The sequence below is a fragment of the Prenolepis imparis genome, unplaced genomic scaffold (genome assembly GCF_030444845.1).
Source record: "Prenolepis imparis isolate NDT839.2.m4 unplaced genomic scaffold, iyPreImpa1.0 SCAF_1, whole genome shotgun sequence".
NCBI lineage: Eukaryota > Metazoa > Arthropoda > Insecta > Hymenoptera > Formicidae > Prenolepis > Prenolepis imparis.
Window position 1 is genome coordinate 12070226 of NW_028141159.1, and position 25100 is coordinate 12095325.

At 32.2% G+C, this 25100-nt stretch overlaps 1 protein-coding gene and 1 long non-coding RNA gene across 2 annotated transcripts in view; one reads left to right on the forward strand and one right to left on the reverse strand.

Moving 5' to 3' along the window:
- The first annotated feature begins 19 nt into the window (after nt 1–19).
- On the forward strand, nt 20–25008 carry LOC145932671 (protein kinase C delta type-like). Its single transcript, XM_083031849.1, has 6 exons — nt 20–359; nt 1072–1847; nt 1949–2062; nt 2171–2263; nt 2544–2591; nt 24887–25008. The coding sequence occupies exons 3-6, from the start codon at nt 1978–1980 to the stop codon at nt 24913–24915; spliced, it is 255 nt and encodes an 84-aa protein (XP_082887975.1). The 5' UTR covers nt 20–359; nt 1072–1847; nt 1949–1977; the 3' UTR covers nt 24916–25008.
- Nucleotides 11450–25100, reverse strand: part of LOC145932736 (uncharacterized) — a 122403-nt gene continuing 108752 nt past the window's right edge. The window contains exon 4 of the long non-coding RNA XR_014424779.1: nt 11450–12951. This is a non-coding gene — a long non-coding RNA (uncharacterized LOC145932736). The remainder of the gene's footprint in view (nt 12952–25100) is intronic.

Consider the following 25100-nt stretch of genomic DNA (forward strand, 5'->3'; position numbering starts at 1 on the left):
GAGCGTGGCTACCGGTGGCGACCTCAGCTGCCTAAGCTGGCCTAACCGTGTTCGTTCGTGTGTCGCGACACGATCGACGATATTATTATTGTGTGCAACCTCGTCGTTGATAAACGACGCGACGGTCTCGTCCGCGAGTTTGCGGACAGCAGGAGTACGAAGCCGATCCGAGAAGAGAGTAGAGGAGTTTCCACGTCGCCGAGCGTCGTCGCCGTAGCTGTCGCACTCGTTCACTCGAACCAAGTATTCGCGTCGCGGGTTTCACGTCGTTGAGGATTCCCGTTGGCGAGGTGGCGAAGCGCATCCACCTCGCCCTTGTCCCTTCGCCTTCCTGCTTGACAAGAGCAACGTTAAGTAAGGTAAGCGTTTTTCGTCGGAGCGCTATAATCTTTTTTCCTTCCCTCTGTCTCTCTCTATCTATTTTTCTCTCTGTCTCTCTGTCTCTCTGTCTCTCTGTCTCTCTGTCTCTCTCTCTCTCTCTCTCTCTCTCTCTCTCTCTCTCTCTTTCTCGTACACATATTTGGCACGTGAACTTTCGTTTACGGCTTCGTCGAGGCACGCGGTTCATGCATGTACGTCATACATGTTTCTTGGTTGGTGACAGTTACCTGAAGAATCGGCAAATAAAAGTGATATTGATTTAAGCTAAGGATATCGGTAGAATATATTCGTAGTATTGTTGAATCACACTCACAGGAGTATATATAAATATCGAATATATATTTTATATAATAAAGAGTTCTTGTATTCCTTCTAAAGTGAGGATGGAAGAGGTTAGCCTATTTGAGCTTTTTTTCTCTGAGTACATAATTGTAAATATTATACGATACATAAATACCTTTTAGTGTATATAACCTTAAGTTTGCAATTAGTCTTAAAAAGCATTTGCTTAATTAATAGAGTAATATCTTTAATTTAGTTATTAGACGAGAAGTATTCTAATCTATGTTCTCATCTAATAGTTAAGATATATCATTAGAAAAAAATAAGTGAATATTTAATTATTAGTTAAGTTACAATAGAACACAACAGTTGATCCAAATGTAATATTATGATATTTATGTGTTACAGACTACCATTGGCTCATCACAGTATCTTGGATATGAAACGTAGAAATAGTGAAAAACAAGAGCAAGTACACTTGCAGAGTGGATGTCCACGCAAGAAAGACAAAGGAGAATGATAAATATTATGATGCGTTGCATCGTCACGCATGAATAATTATCATAGTGTTCATATCACATTGCTATTGAGGAGCAATTTCAATATATTTGACAAAACCAACATCTTTGGGACAACATTATCACACTGCACTTTACATATTTCATGTACAGAGATAATTTTTAAAAGGATACCATTGTATAAGGATATACAAAAATAGTTTTTTTAACAGAGAGCAAATCATTATTTTTAATAATTATACAAATCAATGTGTGAGAATTGTATGTGCCCAATAAGAAGATAAACTATACGTCGATTACACAAAAATCGGCCTTCCTAAATGCTCAAATAGCTGCAAGTAATTTGAGATCGCACATGAAATAAATGCCTTCCTTGATTGCTATGAAGCGATTAAGAAAAAGTGCTTTGAGTCTCTGAAGAGAATGCATAAGGGCCAAAAAAGATTATGTATCGTGATTATAGTGTTGCACAAAATCGTTCATACTTGCTACATACCATGTATGACTAATAAGCAAATAAACCTGCATACGCTTTTCTATGAAGACGACGATCTGCTGATGTGATCATTCCTTCATAAACTCCCGCTGACACATCTTTGCAGATTGAAGACATACATTGGTGTCGTCTTGTGCGACTCCAGACTCCAGCGGAAGACTTTGTGCCTGGTATGAAATTTCACTTTATAAATTATTATGCAATTTTATTTTTGAATCGTTTTTTATTTTTATAATTTATGTAACTTGTATTCGTATAATTTTATGTTTAGATACGAAAGATACGATTGACGAAGCCCTAATGCTGAAAGGAAGCTTGTCGCCGTACCTTGACACTCACAATGAAGAAGAGTCGTCTTATGTAACGCTCAGCAATGGGCCATATGGTAAGCATTAGCATCATTGTACATATATACCGCCATATAACAGCGAGCGTTATTTTCATATCTTTTAGTAATTAATTAATTTGTTAATTCCTCGCTACCTTGTTTCAGCCTATGTAGCCGATTCCACAAGCGCGGAACACAACTCGTACAATCACGTCCTCATAGATGTGTTTTTCGTAACGCCTATCCTCTGCAAGCACTGTAAGTAACACGCTAATTTAAACGAATTAATTTATATGATTTATTGCATGAATTAATTTAGTGTATTGAAAAAGATATTGTATTATTAAAATAATTTTTCTTAACTATCATATCTTTTCTTTTGTATTTTGTTTAAATATTACATTTAAAATATAGTTATTATTTACTTTAACATTATATTGAATAACTATTGTATGATTTAAAAAAAAATCTTACATCTTGATAGAAATACACTCACGCAGATATGTATATATATTTATTTGTAATCTTTTTATCACAGGTGAAGATTATATCTGGGGACCTGGCAAAGTAGGCGTCAAATGCAAAGGTAAAACATTTTATTACAATTAGATATAATTAAACATTGAAGTTTTGTGTCGTTCGTTTGTGTCAGACATACTTTTTTGATGCGAAGTGCATCTCTGATCCGCTTAGCGATATTATCAACATAATAAGTCCAAAGATTTTTTCCGAAACTAGTCTCCTCAGAATATAAAATACGAGTGCTCTCGATATTTTTTTTTTAATAAACTAAAAAGAAATTTTAATTTTAATATATAGATAATTGCATTATAAACTAATATATAGTCAACTTATATGACTATGTTTAGATCTTAGAAAAAAGTATAAATGTGAAATATTTTCATATCAATTTCCTTATATATTATATGTATATTATGGAGAAACGCGAACGCGTTCTCGCGCCTAATTATCGAAAGAAAGATTCCCTATTATTTTGTGCTCGATTTAAATACATTATTACGCGAATAATCACATGACAACAATCGTCATGAAGTTATACCGGGTATCCGCTAGATCGCAGCAATACCCTCTCATCGAGGAATTCACACGTGTGGATCACGTGTGAATTTCTCATGGATCACATGTGGATTTCGCGTGGATCCACCATTGAGGGCGGCACCGTAGCATAGTAACACGCCGGCAAGCGCCAATCTTCAAGAGCGGTATCGTGTCCCCCTTCACCTTCGCTACCGCGTGTTCTCGCCGCGCCGGTTTCTTTTCCGAAACTCCGCCCTCCGGCCCTCTTGGATCCCACTGATCCTCCTCCTCTCAACATCGTACGAGCTCAGGGTCGTGCCTAATCAAAGTGCGCTTCCGATTCAATTGCAGGTTTCATTTTGTCTTTTTTTTTTTCAATTCAACTCGATTTTTCTCTCATGCAAATCTTTCACATATTATTCTCTCATATTGTCACTGTTATATCGCTATTAATTATGTTTCAATTATAATCGAAACATAATAAATGATCATATGATTTAACGAGGCACAATTATAATATATAAAGTTGATCATATATCATGATACACAAAAAGGAAAAGGAAATTAACAAATGAAATATATAAAGAATATATATAAGACGAGTTTTTTAATTCATCGATTATATAAACAATCGCATGATGCGCAAATGCAGCATTTTGCTGCATTTGCACATAATACGATTGATTAATCGATGAATTTTTTTAAAAACTCGCCTATATTAATAAGGAATATACATATATATATTTTTAACAGCATTATGAAAAGTACTGTAGCTACATGTTTTTGAATATTTTCTATTACAATCATTTTCGAATTCTATTTTAGCAGTAGTACGCCTTAAAAAGATATTTTAGTTTTAATCTATATAATTTAATATTTATTTTATTTTGTTTCTATTGTAACTATATAATAAACAAGACAGTTTCAAAAAGGGAAAAAAAGAGAGAAGAAAGAAAACTATTGTACAATTATTAAACAATTCTTTCTTTGCAAATGAATTATTTATAAAAATTTTAAAAATAAAAAATTAATAGAAAATTTTTTACAGCTAATATTTCACAATATTTTTCGTTACAATATTTTTCATTGATATCATTGAATAATAGAAATTCGAATATGGAAATAACATTTTAGTTTGTTATAAATTCATGGATGCACATATTATATTCCGTACAGTATGAATCTAATTTAGCATATTTTATATTTTTTGTTTGTTATTGATTAGATAGATTAAATAAAATATTTTCGTGTTTCTTTGTTCAGTTATTTGTTTAGAATATTTTGAAAAATGTAAATTTTGTCTTAATTTAATACTGAAACATTCAATGCCAAATTCAAGTTATTTATTCGTTTAAATAAGAAATGATTAAAAAAAGGATATGCAAATCATCAGCAAAGAAAAGAACTTGTTAAAGATATAAAGTAAGCATATCTTGTTAAATATCTTGTTAATCAGCCATGCTGATGATTTTTGTCTACTTGTTTCGAATGCATATATACATTTATATTTATTCATATACTACAAAATTACATATACTTTGCTAATCGTATGTCACGAATTTAACTTATATGACTATGTTTTATTGATATTTGTCATGATAGCGATGACAAATGTACACGCTATAAAATACGAAGCAAATACTTTGCAATAAAATGCTAAACATTATTCATACAACACGTGGAGTATATCTTCGCTTTAAGCTTCAGCAATAAAACAAGTGTTTTTGCTTTAATTTTTGTCGTTTTTACATGACAGACTTATTCGACAGCTGTCTTTCACGTATACATAAACTAACGCTGTAATTAGATCAAGTAGCAGATTTAATTCGTCACGTAGACATTACTCTATGTTCACTATCGATTACTCGATCAGATTATACTATTCGATATCATTAGTAAATTTAATAATGATTTTCTGCCTATAATTCGAATCTAATTGATTACACACTACCATCTATATTACAATAATTTTCTCTTTCTCTCTCTTTCGCTCTGTCATATAATTTCATAAGTAGCTATAAAATAACTTAATTTTTCTTTTACACATTTCGATTACATATAATTTTAATTACATATAATGATAAATTTTGTGGCTAATATAAATGGAATTTTTCTCAAAAAAAAAAAAAAAAAAAATGAAAGGAGATAAATATTTTATCGGCACGATCTTACATAACTAAGAGTCAAATAAAGATGTTAGTGGTGGATATAGTCGATTTGAACTAAGAATTTTAAAAATCACATTAATGCAAATTTGCAGTATACATTATCCTTCATGAATCTTCTTTTTTTAAATGTAAAATCTAGTATATATTCTAACGATAAGTAATAGTTTGACTCTCAGCTGCGCAGATTCTGCGCATAAAACATATTGAAATCTTTTCTTCGATATTTATGCACAAGTCTACCTAAAGTTAAAAATACTATGAAAACCGGCGCGATCCGGTTTTGGGTGCGCTAAGGGTTAATTGCGCTTTCAGTTTTGCCGTTCTGGTTATAAAAAAAAAAAAAATCGTCGCACACGCTCGACGTAATTTTGTTCGCACGTGTGCGACACACGCAGCAGTTTTATACGGTCGAGGTGTTTCACTCTCCCTGGGAGTAATGACGCTCGAGTGTGGCCGTTTTGCTCACGAAGGAATAGTGCTGGCACGTGGTAATCCTTGAAAATCGGCGTGTTCGATTATGAAGCCGCGAACGAACGGTCGAGCAAGCGAGCAAGACGCATTTATACGCCCACGCGATGCTGCATTTGCATCGATGAATTGCCGAGCTGCTTGTCGAACGCTGCCAAATCTTTTTTTTTTTTTTTTTTTTTTTTTACCTCCCGAAATAATAGTCACGATACGTTTGACCTGGATTTGCTAATTCGATTATAATTTTACTTTGACTTGCAGAAAGATATTATTTTTTGAATTTTATTTAAAAAAATTTTTTTCTTTTTTAAGTTCCATAGAAAAAATAAAATAAATTTTTTCTTTTTTTAACCTTCTAATATTTGCAAGTAATAATGTTTAAAATAAAATTTTTCTTATAAGATAATGATTTTATTCAGAGCCATATGTATTTAATATATGTATAATATTCATATACATATATATATGACACGTGCGTATATATGACACATCTTTATCATTATTAGTCTCTTGAAAGTGCCAGAGTTGATCGATTACGTTAGATAAGTGTAAGATAGATGAACTTATAATGAGAGATGGGCGCTCAAAAATTATCATTTTTTAATCTTTTCTTCTCTATTTTTACACTTTACTCTCTTTAATTATACTCATAATAATACGTCTACTTGATCGATAGTTATAGTACACAAGTGAAATATTAATTGATCAAATAATTAAACACAGCCGTTGCATAGCATTTGCATGACGTTCTGAGTCCGCGAAACGTTGAAGAGAATTTAATTGATCGTGTTCACCTTCGTGCGCGTACATTCCGGTAAATTTTCCCAGTACTTCAACATAAAGTGCGCGAGTATTCGTGAGGCACGCTTTATGCCAAATTGCGATCAGTTGCTTCGGTATAAATCACCGACCGATGTCAACGGAATACCTTCGCGGAATAATACGCGCGAAAGGAATGGGAGAATGAGAGGGAGAGAAGAATTTACTGTGCATTCTGAGGTAAATCCCATAAGTGCACTAAAACGAATCCAGAAACGTAAAAATTACATATATCGCAGACAATGTGCATTATAATTTATATTACTATCTATAGATGAATGATATATTTGTTAGAGAGATTAATTTTTTACATAATTTTTTATCATATACATTTTTTTATCACTAGAACAACACAAAAACAACACACGCCATTCCTCGTTTTTATATAAATAAAATGATATTTTTATATAAAGTTTGTTTAAACTTGTTTAATATTTTGTGACAGAAATCAGCTGATAACTGTCAAAAATATTAATCGAGTTTAAGGAATTATAACAAACATTATGATTTTAATTTTTATAACATATTCTTATTTTTAAAATTAATTGGCAAATTAACGCTTTAATCAGCTGACTTCTGTTAAAAAAATATTAATAAAGCATTAATTTGGTAATTAAATTTTAAAATAATATATTATAAAATGTAAAATAGTAATATGTTGTAAATAATATGTTATAATGCCTTATACGTGATTAATATTTTTTGACAGAAATCAGCTGATAACTGTCAAAAATATTAATCGAGTTTAAAGAATTATGACGTATTATTTAAAACATTATTATTTTAATCTTTTATAACATTATTTTAAAAATTAATTAGCAAATTAACGCTTTAATCAGCTGATTTCTGTCAAAAATATTAATAAGGTATAAATTTGTTAATTAAATTTTAAAATAAAAATATGTAAAAAAATTAAAATAATAATAGAGATTTTAAATAATATATTATAATTCCTTAAACTCGATTAATATTTTTGACAGTTATCAGCTGATTTCTGTCAAAAAATATTAATCGCATATAAGGTATTATATTATATTATTTACAATATATTACTATTATACATTTTATAACATATTATTATTTTAAAATTTAATTACCAAATTAATGCTTTATTAATATTTTTTGACAGAAATCAGCTGATTAGAGCGTTAATTTGCTAATGAAATTTTAAAATAATAATTATAAAAATAAAAATAATAATATATTATAATTCTTTAAACTCGATTAAAATTTTTGAGTTATCAGCTGATTTCTGTCGAAAAATATTAATCGCAGATAAGGCATTATAACATATTATTTACAACATATTGTTTTAAAATTTAATTAGCGAATTAACGATTTATATATTAATATTTTTTGACATACATTAGCTGATTAAAGCGTTAATTTACTAATTAAATTTTAAACTAATATTTTATAAAAATTAAAATAATATCTTTTAAATAAAATGTTATAGTACTTTAAACTCGATTAATATTTTTTAACAGTCAATTGATTTCTGTATAATTTTTTTAATATAAAATCGAGAAATGGTGCGCGCTTGTGTTGTTCTAATTTGCCTTTCTAAAAAAGGCATATTAAGTCGATTCTCGCAAGTATTATTGCCTCTTTTTCGCAATGTTGATTAGCTGCCTTGATTTGCGATGTACGTTATATTTATAGCATCGAGAGGCTGTCATCGCGAGGATTAGCAGTTTGATAGTTTGTCCAAAATAAAATTAAATAAAATAATAATATATTATAAATAATGTTTTAATACTTTAAATTCGATTAATATTTTTTACAGTTATCAGCTGATTTCTGTCAAAAAATATTAATCGCGGACAAAATATATATTATAAGTATGTATTATAACATATTATATTATTTACAACATATTATTATTATTAAAATAATAATATTTTGTAAGTAATATAATATGTTACAATACTTTATACGTGATTAATATTTTTTGACAGAAATCAGCTGATAACTGTCAAAAATATTATTCGAGTTTAAAGTATTATAACATATTATTTAAAACAATATTATTTTATTTTATTTTATTTTGGACAAACTGTCAAACTGCTAACTCTCGCGATGACAGCTACTCGATGCTAGGAATATAACGCACAATGCGAATCGAGACAGCCAATCAGCATCGCGGAAAAGCGACAACATTGTCAATAACGAGCCCTTTTTTTTTTTTTTTTTTAGAAAAAGAGATACATTTTTTTACGTACAAGCGATCAAAAAATTATAAATATTTTTTCATATAGATTTTAATATAAATATTTTATAAAAATTTTCATTTATATTTTGCTCTCTTTCTTGTAGTTCTTTAATTCTTTATGACTTCGATGACAAGTGTCACGGAAAATATTAATTTTTACTATAAAAATTTTTTTGAACTAAAATCTATTTGGAATTAATTAAATTTCGTCATTTATATTTTACATGTATCTCTAAAGAAATCTTAAATTTTTTAAATCTATCTCAAACACAAAAATTAAAAAATATTAATATACATTATATTTCATTTATATTAGAAACACACTTAATAACGAAAATTATTACCGCAATTTTGTAATTACTTGTTTGAGATAATTTAATTAAAAATATATATACGACAAAGGTAGCAATAAAAAATATTTCTCGTCCGTGAAGCTTGTTATCGTACAAGTTCGCGATTCGTGCAGCCAAGGGCGCATCGCGATGCATCGACAACTTCGTCAGTAAGGCAATAAGGCTAAAAAAAAAAGGCATCGTGGATCCGCGATGCGCTTCGCTTCCTCGGCGCACGAAGCCGTTTCGAAGGACAATCGAACGGGGTCAAAAGTCCTCGCGTTGCTACGCGAAACGTTACGAAGCCATGGAAACGAGCTGGTCGCGCAAGCGCCTTGCATTTTCCCCTCCGAATTCTCCTATTGCCCCTCTTTTTTATTTTCCTCGATTTCCGGCCAAGCAAGAGCCGCGAGTTTTCCCGCTTCTCGACTTTCAACATCAAATCTAGCTACTTCTTTTCTTGTCGATGCATAACACGCTTATTCGACATCCTGCACATATAAACCGGATGTAAACTTTTATATTACATTATGATGATTTGAATCGTTGCACTTTGCTTGTCACGTCGTTAAAATTTCTATTTTTTTCTATAAGCGTTTATGAATCGATAATTAAAATTATATTTATGAAAATGACATATATTAAGAATATATTAAATCGAGCTCTTTTAGTTTTCGTAAAAAATTTTTAAAAGACGAATGAAAAATTCTTTCGAGATAAATAGAAATTGGTGATTTATAAACTAAAAAAAAATACCTTTTGATTTACGGTTATCTTTAACAAAGTTTTTATATAAATTTTATAAATTTATTAAATTGTGTATTTAGCTAAACATGGCTGTGTATTTACAATCTTCGTACTTAATACTTGGAATAACACAATTGCATGGCCATTCTTAGTGCGCTAAATGGAAGTAAGAATATCACAGTAAACGAGTCAATAGTGGAAAATCGTGTCGGCGGATGATGCATCGTTAGTCTCTCAAGGGTGCATGTGCAGCAGCGTAGGTGAAAATGGCGATGTCGCAACAGTTACGGCTGTTGACCGCTATGAAAGAACGAAAGTCGTGTTCCTCTTGTGACTTGCTGCAAGACTTTCTCATTGCTTGGTCAATAATACATCTTTTAGACAACTTGACTCTGTTATTGATTACTTTTATAATTAATTCATTAATTTTGTTCTTTTTCTCTCTTCCGAATAAATAATCAAAATTCTTATTTTTCTTTTGTCTATATATATTTTTCAAATTAAAAATGGTCTCATAAATTTTGTTAAATCCTTAAAGACTGCAACAAAAATAATCGGTAAAAAGGTATTTTTTAAAATGTTAGATAGAAAAAAATCAGTAAGTTTGCAGGCTACATATGAGTTTGTTTTTGAGTTTGAGAAACTAGGGAGGTAAAATTAAAAAGTCAAGAATTTTGTGTTTTGCGAAAAATATTTACGATTAAAAATTTTTAATGTTATATAATTATACTTCGAAACATAGTTCTCTGTTAAACAAATTCACTGATTTTTTGACTGAGTAAGCAAAAAGATAGAAGCAGTTTGAATATCGTGACGTTTTATTTTTACTAATATTTTGAACAAAATTGAAATCACATCGTGCAGAGATGATGTTTGCGAGCTCGTGCGTGTGCGCGATAGTGATCGATCGATCAACGGAGCACCACGCGACGAATATTGGGTCAAACAGCGCGATCTAAGTTCACCACTCGACGGCTAAAAATGGTGCCACTGTTCATTGACTTCAAGGATGACTTCAATCAATTATTTGCAACTAGGCGTAGCGGTGTAGTCGTTTTTCCCGATCGCGCTGTAAAGCCTGTACCTGCACTCTTAATCTTTTACAATGTCTCTAATGTATCGGTCACGCTACATCTTGCATATGCATATAGTTTGTCATCGCGGATATAGGATTGCGCTTTTTGATCATTATTCATTATCTGGTGACAGTGAAAACCCATCACTTTTATCGAACGAATATGTTATTCTCTCTTTCTCTTTTTTGTTCATATATTATTTTCTTAATGTCAAATTTATTTTGGTTTATTTATGGGAAGCGCGCGCGCTATATCTTAATTTATTTAATGAATATACGTTTTTTCTTTGGTCATCCACCCGTGAAATTTATTTTTAAATATATTAGCTTTACGTACAATTGTATGCATTTTATCCTTTTCATTATTTAATGGAAAGGAAACTATCTTATAAAAATGTGAAAATGAAAACTACAAGAAAAATATTTTATTGAAAGTTTAAATTACATATCTCATAATATAATCGTTTTTTTATATTTCTCGAATAATTTATACTTTTCATTATAGATACAAATTATCTGAGAAATATAAAAAAAATTTTTTATTACAATATAGTTTAAACTTTTATAATATATTTTTGGCTTGTGTGTGTGTGTGAAACTTTATACATTCTTGTAATGAATTATCTGTTAATTTTTGCGCTATATGTGATATCTATCTCTGTATCTATATCTGTTGTTTCTATAACAAAATGATACCTGGATGATTAGTAACGATCTATGGCAAAACTAGATAATATCAATTTTATCTCCCTGAGTAACTTCCGCCTCGGTTTGTCACATCCGCGGCACATCACCGCACTTCATTTCACACGCTCGATAGCTTTTTGATAGTTGATTGGCACCGCCTGCAGTCTATGGCCTTAATCGACCGATTTCCAACGACAAAACCTTTCTCTTCTGCACCATTTGTACGATTTACTGTTGCGCTTCAGGCCGCGCAATTATCGCCAGCCATCCCTGAAAATCGTTTCGTCCCATCCATATTCACAATAGTCGATGTAGTCGTCGAAGAGATTCCATTTCCCTGACAAATTTGCGTCCGCGAGAAATAAAGACGCGTTGCCAATTAACAATTGTTTAATTAAATAAAATTTACCCGTATATTTTATTCACGTATACGCGTTAAATTTAAATTTGTTTTTTTATACGTCTGTTTACATTTATGATATGTTCAATTATGCTAATAGATGTTGATTATACAAACAGAAACAAAATTGTATAATTATATCAACATTTTTCTTTAGATAACGATTATTTTCATACAAAAAGTATCAAATTTCCCAAAAAGATTTTGAAGTACTTTGACAGTAAATAATATTTAAAAATCTGTATTAGCTATGGCAATTGCAATGTGTGATCCGATTATTTATGCGTGAATCAACGCTTCAATTATTTACAAACGGACCGCTTTATATCGCGGATCAAAGATTCTAATATTAAATATCAAATTTTTCCCTCGCGCACACACGGTGCATCGTTCCATTTCACTTCACTCGCTCGATAGCCTTTTGAGCGCTGCCTGACATTACCTGCAAACTACTACTGGTTCTAATCGATTTGCTCGATACAAATTTTTCCTTTCCATAGCATTCGTTTGATTTGACGTTAATTCTTACATGCGAAAAGGAGGATAAATATTTTTTTGCTTTATGACGGTGACTTTTGTTTACTTTATAACCATATATCTTTATCTCTCAAGTCTCCGAAACTTAGGCGAGTAATATAAAAATGATCAGGATTTTCGCAGACTCCGATATGAACTTTTCTGCGGACTTGGCGAAAATTCGAGCTTTCAACCGATCTTTGGGCGGATACATCCCTTCCAGCAATCTCGATGCATCACTGCATTTCACTGCACATATCTCGTGCGATAGTCTTTTGATAGCAGGGCCTGCAGTCTATGGCCTTAATCGAGCAATTCCAAACGACCGACCTCAAAGCTCTCTTTCCTCCCTTCCCTTTCTCCGTTTATGCGACCAGCACATGTTGCACTTTAGCCGGCGCCGGTGCAAATCGAGATGCAACGCGACCTCGGGACTGTATTCGGCTTCTCCATTCGACAAATCTCGTTCATGAAAGATGTAACTCTGAAAATATTCAAGAATGTTAAATTCCGAGCGACAAAATTCAAAAGTTTTATTAGCAAAAATGTAAATAAAATTCAGGGGAAAGGAAGCACAAATATCTGAGAAAAAAATTTAAATATTTAAAATTTCAAAATCTTTGCAATCACAGATCGCAAAAATTTTTGATTCCATAGATCTGAAAGAAATTAACTAAATAGTAAATTTAAAAATAAATTGCAGGATATTTTTAATCGGTCGGTGTTCTTTATTAAAATTAAATTTTTTTTGTGTCAGTGTTTTCTTATTAAAATTAAACAATTAAAACTTAAATATAAAATTAAGTATACTATTTATATAATGTCGACACAGCTTGGACATTTAAGCAATAATTGTCTAAACGCACAAAAATAATTTAACGAAAAGATTGAGTTATCTAACAACATTCTTGGATCGATTAGTCACTGATGCATCCAAAATTGCGTTTCTTTCGCGACGCGATATTACCTCCACGCCAGTCACTATAGTATTCGTGCCGAAAAGGGAGCAGTGTGCCGAGATTTGTCAGTGGATTCGCAAGTCACGCGGCTTAATGTCTCGCAGAGATATCCCAACGTCATCTCGTCGGCCGCACGAATAAAAGCGACGGAAAAAATGCACGAACCTGACGTAATTCATTGTGCAGACTACCGTGTTCTAGAGGAGCGGACTAATTAGACGATGCTGATTGTAATGAGAAGTCCTCTGCCGCCTGCGAAAATCGCTCTTACGTGACCGCGTACGCAAATCGCCGCGAATTGGCGGAGGAAAATTGTCTCGATGTCAGCTGATGTCGTTACGGAAGCAATTCGAGTCTAAATATGAATCCGTATTGCGAAATCGCGAGAAATATTCTGTTCGCCACCAGAATTTTATATAAAAACGGCGGAACGCGCAGTTTTTTTATTTCGAAAATTAATTAAATTTATTGACATTTGAAATTTTTATATTACGATTATTTTTTTATAATTAGACTGATGGGCAATTAATGTTTATCATTTATGTTTGATATCAAGAGCGTGATATGTTCCATAAAATGACTAGCATGTCTCAGATTTCTAAAAAGATATACAAAAATATATATAAAAATGATATCTCTTATGATCTTATCCATATCGAGACAGTATTTCTCTTTTCTCTTCTCTTTACCACTCCTTTTTTAGATACATTATCTATCTTCATTAATCTTGAGTGTCTTTATTTTAATAATTTCTTGATCCGGAAAGATGTAGGCTTGCACGAATTTTTGTCCCTGAACCATCGAAAATGTCGCGATATAGACCGTACGATTTCGATCTTTTTATTCTTTTCAGCGATAATTAAATTAATATCTATATACATTTATATATATATATATATATATATATATATATATCACATATAGAGGAGGACTTCCTCTCTCTCTCTCTCTCTCTCCATCTTATCCATATGTAGATAAGAGTATCCCCCTTCAATCTTATCCATGCGATGTCTTAACAACATCGGCGTCTGCGATGATCTACGATGAAGCCGTGAGATGGAATTATTTCAGGAAAGATCGAAGATCGCACGACGCTTTTTCATTTTTATCGTGACAAGAGGGAGGGAGGTCTGCATTGCGACATTGCCTTTTCTGCTTTTTTTTGGAGCCCGGCCGGCATCGCCGTTTATCTGATTTTAACGCGATGATCTATACGCCATAACTCCGGCTACCTCGCTCCCTCGGGGGCTGATGTGCATATGGATCACCCATTCGAGAGAGTGGGGCCGGAGCGAAAGGTTGTGCGGATCGAAATCGAGCGATCTAGATCCGCGGGCGGTGTAAATCGCTGTCTGAGAGAAGCGATCGATCTTGTGTAGGTGTGTGAAAAAAGGGATATATCCAAAACGGACAGATGTAGTCTTTTTTTCGATAAATAAAATCAATTTTTGTTTAATTTCGAAAAGAGAATGAAGAATCCTTTGATTGGAGAACATATTTTTAAGTATTACCAGAAGAAAAACGACACATAATATAAGAGAAAAATTTGTTAATTTATTAAATCTATTTATAATTATTTCGGAAAATCTTTTTCAAAAAATTAGAAAATGACGAAAAAAAATAACAATTTGATAAAGAGAAATTATAAAAATCGTCGATTCTAGTATTTAATTCTGGTCTTTGTTTTTGTTATTAAATGTATTACTTTTGTATATTTGAAGCAAATTTATATCCATAATAGCTTTTTAGAAGATATTGCAAAGATAGTGAAAAGAAATGTTTTTAAACATAATATATTAATAAAATATTTTAAATATTTAACTATTTTATTAATATATTTAAATATTTTGATGTTTATTGTCATTTTATAATTTAATTTAAAATTAATTCAACACACTTATATCAAGTTTTAAATTAAATTGTAAAATAACAATTAAATTGATAGTTTAATTAGATTGAGGCTTTACATTTTAGAAATTACTATTAAAAGTTTTCCTAAAGAAATTAGCCCACGCGTCGTTGATTAATCACTAAGCTCGAAATCATAATAAAGCTTTCAAGAAGTCTACCCACATAAATATTTCAAATTATACTTATAGTTGCGTCAAGGTATTCTGATCGATATTGGAGAACCAAAGTCGTTAAGTTCTCTCAATGCACTGGCGAGTTCGACGCGGTAAAATGAAATGTCGGCCTTGACCAGCTGCGCTTGTCAAGGATTTCGCATCCTAGGCGTCGATGACGTTGCTCGTTGTCCAAGGGTCGGAAAACTCGGAAATCTCGGAAATCTCGGAAATATATTCCGTGGTGGGAGAAAACAAGGCTCGTGGCAATTTGCACGTAACCTACCGACATATAATATATGTATATAGTCATTGCGCTATACATATAATGTGTCATCAACAACCGCGTATATTTTTTGACATATCAATGAGATCTTTTTTGACATATTTTCTTTAGGCTTTTTGCCCATCACATATTTTAAAATTATTAATATATAAATAATCATTCTCTCTCTCTTCCTAATTATATAGCTAGTTATTTTTCGTTTTATACACAGAGAGAATTTTCTCTTAGAATTTACCCTGAAAATCATGGTAATCGTGGGACGGAAAGAATTTTATGATAATTTCTCTGATTAATATTTACCACAATAAACATAATAATATCTACACGTTAAAATATAAAACATGTTTGAGTAATTTTACCATGCAGTTTAGTAAAATTAGTCAAACATGTTTTATATTTTATTGTGATAGATATTATTATTTTTATTGTGGTAAATATTAATTAGAGAAATTCTCATAAAATTCTTTCCATACCATATTGTCTCACGATTACCATGATTTTCAGGGTAAATTCTAAGAGAAAATTCTCTCCGTGTACATATAAACGAAATTTTAAAAATTCGATATACTTGCTATATTGTAAGTTTATTATCGACATACGTTTATTTACAAGTTTTATAATTATAACATTTATCTCTTTTCTTCGTTAATCAATATTTTTTCAGATGTAGTTTCTGTTGATTGCTCGCTCCGTATTTGTCATGAAAGCGCGTTTTGTCTTCGGGACGCGTCCGTTCGGTGACACTTTGTTTAATTCGCCGTCGTGTGCACGCTCGTACGTGCATCGTCGCTCGTACGCTCAGCTCTCCGTATCAGGTCGGTCGATTAAACTAAAATTAACTCGTCCAGTTCGCTCGAGCGAGTTCCCTCTTTCGGAGCACATTCGAGCATTGCGTTCACATTGACGTGTCCTTAAGCATCCTAAAGCTCTTTCATATGATCTCTATTTTATTCTTCATTCAGAAATGCATAAAATAAAACGTACATACATTTATTCTTCAATTAACTTTATTTTTAAGCATTGTAAAGTAATTAAAATTTTAAATCTTTAGGGATTATGAATATCTTAAATGTTTATAATTTTTTAATAATAAATTTATAATTTAAGTTCAACTTTATCTCAATTTAAACAATTTTGATATTAATAAGATTATTTTTATTTTATTTTTTGAATAAGTTATATTCTAATCTCGCACAAATGTGTATCTTCTGTTTGAAACATTTTTAGTTTGAGTTAATAAGAATTATTTATCTTGAAATAGAAACTCTTTATTGCATTCATTTTAATATCGTACGCTCTTGACGGTCTACTTGACGCAACAGAATGATTCTCATTCAAAACCCATTAGTAACCGCAAATTTATTACTAATCTTTGATATTTTTCTGCTCGTAAATGCATAATTTTATCACCTCAAAGCGTTTATCCCCGTATCCAATATCCTGCGCTTATTTGAGAATGCATATTCTTATCGGATTAATATTGAGAAATTAAGATTAGTGATAATACACACAAGTCTGGACTTAATTTTGGCCTTCGATATCTATCGATAACTGCATATCTTTACAGTCTTCTCGAAGTGCTCTTTACAAATCTGTATTGCCCGTATCTATTTAAGTGTTTTTGTCTTGAACGAGATAAATGACTAATCTCGATTTAATACATTTTCCTGTCCTTTGCGAATGCGCATTCTATTAGAATAATTATTACTTCACATTTTATTTTTATTTTCTATTCACAAGTTTGTTCTTTCACAAATTATGTTGCCGTACCAGTAATTTAAAAAAAATTTTTTTATATAAATTCTTATATAACTAATATGAATGTTTCTGTAATAAAATGATAATACTTATATGATAACACTTAAATGATATATACAACCATGTGCGCGATGTATATTTCAAAATATCGCTCTATATAATATATTTTAAATTATTTTTTTTTATTTAAATAAAATTCTTTGACTACTGAATGAGAAAAGCTCTTTTTCATAGCAAGCATTTTAAATAGAAATCTGAAATTTTTATCAAAAATATGTTCTGCATAATAGATCAAAAATACGTTCCGCATAGTAGATTTCCTAGACCTCGCACATTTCTGCAATCCTTTAATGTTTCAAACATTCATGTTTCAAAAGCCGCACCATGTTCATTAACCAGATAACCTGTCACATATAAACTTTATTTGCCATTATTCACGTGGCAGTGAGAAAGCAAACAAATTGTCATATACGAAAAATACATAGCATTTCGTCTGGTTGTAATTTTAAATGTTGTTAAAAAGATTGATGGAGAGAAAAACCCATAAAATAACAGTAATGATTTTATTTGTAATAATCTTCTCATTAAGAATTTCTTAGATTTATCAATTATCTTGATTAGGAACAAGATTCGCTTAGTTTGTTACATCATTTATGAATAAGTTCATAAATTCCGATTCCGGTTCATGAACGTGAATTCAATTATAGTACAAATACGATTATCGTCTTATTCAACTGCGTTGCATCCGTCGATTCCCTACTTCACTTTGGACTATATATATATTTCATTTAGCCGTCGTATCTTTTTATGCACCGATATTTGAAAATTTTATTTAGCTCTTACGATGATTTATCGTTAGTTACACAATTTTTTTAATATCAGAAGATGAAAATTGAAGAAACATTTACATATATATCGTACTTTAAAAATACCAAAAATATGAGCTAGCCTTTATTTCTCTCTTTATTTCCTATTGCATTTAACATTTTAGATTCATCTGTCTAATTTCAAGTTTTGTACATCTAATAAAAAGTAATCTTATTATCATCAAACAGCAACATTTAGCGCGTGATATAAGAATAAGAATCAATAACGTTTATTGACTCCATTTGAAACTAAATTCGGACAAGTATCTTACGATGCATTAAATTTAAAAAACTCGCATTCAATTTGTTATTTAAAATACGGGACGAGAGTGAACATTTAAACGCATGTTGGAAACTTTCCGACTTTCGTTACGTTCGCGACGACGAATATCGGCGAATATGCGCTTTGCGGGAAGGCGAGGCACACCAAGTACGTGGACGCGCGCACGATTTTCTTCATTGTAATTTCCGTTGCAATTAGCCTACGGCCGCATTTCGGGGAATGCCGGGATGCACGCGACGGAGCTGCATTGATTCGCAGATACAGAGGCAGCGCAGCGGAGGTGCGCTCGGGGCGCGGAGGTCATGGGTAATGGAGTGCACCGTCACGTTGCTATGGGAAATTCGGGATTCCCCGGGTAAGGGTCGAGGCAGCGAGAGGATAGCTGGTCGCGATATCGAAAGGCTGCCTCGGACGATCGCTATTTATGCGCTTTATGCTCCATTGTTTCGTCTGACCGTCCGATGGTTATGACAGATTAATTAGCGTCGGGCCAAACCGCTTGTGAATAAATTAAAAATGAATTAAGCAAAAATTATACAAAACAAGCGCACGAGGAAAATTATATTGTAATTTTTATCAACAAAAAAAAAGGAAGAATAAGTAGTCTTCATTTATCTTTTTAATTTAGGGATGGATGAGAACATTATATACTTAATTAATTGCTAAATAAGCTGGAAATGTGACATTTAATTATTTAAATGACTTTTATACATTGCACATGAGTATATAGCAAATTTAATTAATTGAATTTATTGATATACATTTATTGTATATAACTTTAATTTATTTATTTAAATAATTCCTTTTTTGTTCTTTCTTGTTCGGTAAAGTGCAAATAATTATCAAGTTCATAATGGGAAACAAATCGTTGTTCGGCGAAAATTTTAAGAATGTTACAAACGTAGCTAGAAATCGCCACTGTGAGCCGGTGGATTTGTCGTCAACGGCGATTACATGCCTAATTATCGGTATTCGAAGCATCCGCAGTTCGACGAGTTATGTAACGTCATGTTATTGTAATGCAACGCGTTAACAACTCTTCGCTCGACTCCTCTTGCGCGCGATTTTGCAAATTGCGACATGATAATCCATTGGGTTGCGATCATCTTGGTGACGTTAATCCTCCCTAAAGAGCTTTAGCGATCAATTCTCAAAAGGTGTATCATTCGCGCGCGCTTAACAATAAGATAAAAGATAATATGAGTTTCAACACTCCTCGAATCACGTAAGTTCTATCATGATTAAAATGATTAAGGATAATTTTAATATCGGGAGACATCTTAAAAATTCTAGACGTTTTGTGTTCTTTTAACAATTAAATACAATAAATACACGAAATGTGATTTTTTATTATTCCATTATTTATTTGAAATTTATTTTTATTAATTTAATACAATTGGAATAAAAGTTATATTCGTATTTACTAATTAACAGTTCAGACAGACTATATAAGAAGATAAAAATTTTGAATTTTTGTCACGCAATTTAAATCACATTATAGTCCCTTCACAATCATCTCCTTATAGTTTTGCTTAAGAGAGGCGCTTAATAGAGATATAGAAATCTGGGTTATAATAACACAGCCGAGTGGTAATTTTTGTAACCTAATGATAGACATTTCTCGGTACAGATAAATTAATGCTAAGCTAGCGTGAGTGAATGCACAATTGAGTTTCACTCGCAAAGCGAAACTGCGAAGTAGCATTCACATTTATCGCGACTCGATTAATTCGCGACGTTTTTATACAAGTCAATCGCGCATAGATTTAAGGAATGTTGTATTTAAAGGAGTGCGACCATGAAAATGGATTTATCCTGCATATTTTATCTCCAATCCAATTTAATGAATTAATAATGAAATGAAAAAGTGTAGCTCGAACGTCAGTTCTATTTTGAAGAATGGTCGGCTGTCAATGCCTGCATCTTCTCAGACTGTGCAGAGTTCGATCTGTCGGGTTCGTTGTTTCGTGCCGTCTTACACGTGTGCTCACCGCAACGATTAAAGACGCGCAGATACGAACCGACGTTTCCATGAAAGATAATCGCGGTACGGAGAACGCGTGATGACGGCGCCGATGACTAGTACGACAGAAAATCCGATTTAAATAGCTACAGTAAAATCGATTAGGATTTAAAGCCGGTTATTCATATTTATCGCGCACATCCTAACAAGGAAGCACACTCTTCATGAATTATCAATCGCAAGTTTCGCAACATAAAACATTGTTTATATCTGACATCCTTGAATTAATTATATAAATATACATATATAAATATATAAATATATAATTGCGCGAAGAGATATTATCATTATTGTATAAATTTATTCAACATATTTGGAAACAGTACGAAATGTGATAATGAATAAATATCATTTTTTTTTTTATTCTTCTTTGAAAATAAAAAAATATGAAAAACCTACAGATAAGAAAATTACATATACATATAGTATATGTGTAATATTCTTATCTGTAGGTTTTTCATCTTTTATCTTCAAGGCATAATATATGTGTATTAATATATATATATCCATATATTTTAAATAGAGAGGTAGCGGTCACACTTGTATAACGCGGACACGATGCGATGCGGCTTCCGTCGATCATTAAATGCAACAACGCAGCACTGACGCGGCCGGCCGCGCCCGTATAATACGGAGTGAACAGCTCCTTTTTGCTCCATTTTGTCCGCTTGATACTTTCGTACTGCACGCATCACGTGCACGTGCAACCAGCACAGCAACCTCGCCACGAAAACAAGTGTTCTCCCTTGTTGTTTATCTCAGTCAGGACAGCGAAGTATCTAACCCTTTAGGACCTTTGGATATTTTTAAGTTCGATAAACAAGTACACGAAAGAAATAATTTTTTTTCTTATATATCTTGTTCTTTTCTTCGTCAATAGCTCTAGAAATGAACGCAGCTCTGAGATGAAGAGCTTCTATTTAGAGATTTTCTCTCTCGATAACAAAATAATCGTTCTGTCACGAAAATATTACATAATCATTATATTAAATTTATTATGCATTCGTGGTACGCAAAGTTTGAAGCTAGTCGTGTCGTTCTTATCGTTGAAGGAAGGAAATTATTTATTAACTTTTCGGCTCTTCAAGCAAGTTTCTGAATAAATCGGTACATTTTCTCATCTTGGGTCGAAACTTGACGAACGGAGTGCAATATGCACAACCGATCGATCCTGGATTATGCAAACACGCGATCGATGGCCCGCTTCTCCGCTCGGGAATTCGCATCACGTTCGGTAGAATCTGCGAGATCGGCTGCGAATCGGCGCCGTAAATTCGCGAGTAAACACCCGCCGCAGGCGGGAGACCTCCAGTTTTTGTCGCGTGTTATTTCAGCTGCCTGTTCGGACTATGTATAGTTGGACATTATCGAGTGCGATTCGTAAATGCGTCTGTTAGAGATATCTAGCAACCTGCGAAATCGCCGCGAAACGTGTCTTGCAATGCGTTTTGCGATCCGCGGACTCGATCAGAGCACAGCGAACGGTGCATGAACTCGGTAATTGTTAGCACAAAGAAAAATGATAAGAGAAGACATTAATTGCGTTTTTTTTTTAATTTTTATTTTAGCGATAAAGTGAATATTGTAAAATAAAAAAATTTTTTGTTGATCAATATGTGTGTGCGGCTAATTCGCGAATAATCAAGTTAAACATTTTAAAAGAATACTTAATTGTTTCCTTAAAATATACAAAAATTTAGGATTTAATTAGGATAATATTAAAAGAATTAAATCTCTCAAATGTTTCAGAATATTTATTATATTAATTTCAATTAAAATGCTTAATTTTTCCAAAAAGTTGAAAGGTTTGAAAAGTCAGTTGATAGTATATGTCTATAAAAGTTTTCTAATCCTTACATCTAAGAGATTCTTTGACAAATATTTGAAATTATATTGGGAAGATCTTAAATAAAATCTAGAAAAAAAATATATAGCTAAAAAAACTTATATAATATATAATGAAGGTATCACTCATATTCACATTGGTTGTTTAACATTCCGTCATTACTATAATAATTTTTTCTGGAGACAAATTGTATTATAAAGGCTCGAATAATTTCAAAATAGGAACGTTTTAATAACTGAGCAATCGCGTTTAAACATATTCTCGCGATCGTCGAGGGCGGGTCGTCGAGAGCGTTCCTCGCAGCACAATCACGACAATCGATCCGCCGAATTTCAATAAAGGGCACCGGGTCTTCGCTGAGCGAAGGGACGGCTGTGCGGCGTGGGCGGCCCTGTGACCTTGAACAGGACGTGCCTGTCGCGGTGCGCAGGCGCGTTCGCCCGCAGGGTTCGATCATCCTTCGTCGCCGGGGACCCTTTGCCGCACCGGCTGGCTTGGAAAGTCGCTTTTCACTTTCACGTCCCTTTCCCTGTCCCTTCGTCCGCTCGCTTGCGTCATCCCACGCAGCGCGCTTTTACGATAAGAGCGAATGTCAGGTCCGCTCGTAAAAGAATCTCGTGTGGCAGGCCGAGGGAGCACAATTGAAAATATATGCTCAGCCTGAAAAAAAAAGCAAAAAAAATGCTCACGCCTCGCGCAAACGATCGCGGACGAAAGGTATCGACGTTAACGCTCGATCGAGTATGCAGGCCTAATCAAAGGCCCTTTCGTGTTTCCCTTTGAGGGCATCCTTGAAATTCGGGCTTAAATTGCGTCGTTAGCTGGTCTTCGCTTTCTTCCGTTCAACTAGCCGGAAAATCAAAGCTTTCGGATCATTCCAAATTATTTATCGGGAATTCTATCAATGTTTTTCCAAATCCTATAAACGTAGTTTTATATTGTCCTTTTATATATTTTATACATATACTATTATATTTTTTATTTATATGTTACGTAATAATAATATATACTTTTTATTATATATTACGTAATAATATAAAAGATACGAATCCACAAAACTTTTCATAATAAGTGTAAACTTATTTTTTATTTTTATAAGCAATATCTACAATATGCACAGCATAGAAATTTTTGAAAACACGAATGAAGAATAATAAATATCTCTTGCACACACATTATACATTTTATCTATTTCAATTACGAATAACTATATTTTTTTTATTATTTACGAAATAGATTTAACAAAGAATATTATCTGTAATAAAGATTAAAGCTAAGTAAAACTAATTAATTAAAACTATTGATAAAACTGGCTCTTTGTACAAAAAAAAGAAGAGATGGGATATCCTTAAACAACGAATTATCAGGATTTTTTATCTAAATATAATTAAGACATGAATTTTTTAATTTGTTAAGCGTGAAAGATTTAAATCACAGTATATTCCTAATATCGGTTACTTTCCAACAAATTTTCAACATATTGTTTTTGTTAATCTTTGGTGAGACTGTAAAGCATGTCTTTAAAAAGTCACGAAGATTAATACTTGTATCAACGATGACGGAATTTTTTTGTCTGACACAAATGAATTTCACGAAAAGGATCGAACGCTTCGAACAAAGAGCAGCGAATCGATTCTGTCGATGCACGTAATAGAATTAATGTATAATAATTATACGAAAATTATTTCCTTGTTACGTGATCGTCATATTGTCTATTTAATAATGATTTTTATATATACGAGCTAGTACAATTGCGGCAAATGCTCTCGACGAGTGTTCGGTCCTTTATCGCAGCTGGTCTTATTGTTAGGTAAGAGTGAACTCCAATTGACAGACCACGATTCGATGGTAATTCTTCATTAATCGCTCGAATCGTATTATATATTAGGCAATCGATCGAAGTATCATGTCAGATAAAAGCGGACAATGTGTATCTTGTAAAGAGACATGTTTTCGTAGGTTTTATAAAACATTAAATTTACAATATTTCACACACACAGCATATGTATATGTATTATTCATATCTTAATAAAATAAATATCTCAAGGTAGTTTTTCATAATTTTTTCTTCATAATTTTTCTTCTATTATTATATACTCGTATTATAAATGTTGCTATTTCTGATAAGTGATATTATAAACATTGTAATTTGAATAAAATCTTGACAACCACAAAATTGTTTAAATTTAATTTGAACAGTTTTTGTATATTATTCTGTGTGTGCGAAATATAATGTATTTAGACATGAAAAGATTTTTTTTCATGCGGTAGAGATATCTATCGGTTTTATATATATATATTTTTGGGAGCAGAAATTGTCCGCTTTTGTTTCCAGGATTTATTTATTTTTATTTTTATTATTAATGACGCCTGGATTTGATTGAGCATTATCAACCTCCGCCAGCCATGCGTGCCATGTTAACTATAAAATTCATGTCAACGCTCGCTCTCGTTGCCCGATCAATATCCGTTGCGAAGCAGTTTTCTCGTGCGCGCCCGCCGCTGTTTCGTTAAATAATTCGAGAAAAAAATCAAGCTACATGTTGAAA

Bases quoted from the DNA above. Each gene is read 5' to 3' on its own strand.
- LOC145932671 (XM_083031849.1), top strand. From the start codon at position 1,978: ATGCTGAAAGGAAGCTTGTCGCCGTACCTTGACACTCACAATGAAGAA. The intron at 2,264-2,543 runs GTAAGTAACACG...TTTTTATCACAG, and splicing joins GCCTATCCTCTGCAAGCACT to GTGAAGATTATATCTGGGGA. The intron at 2,592-24,886 runs GTAAAACATTTT...TTTTGTTTCCAG, and splicing joins AGTAGGCGTCAAATGCAAAG to GATTTATTTATTTTTATTTT.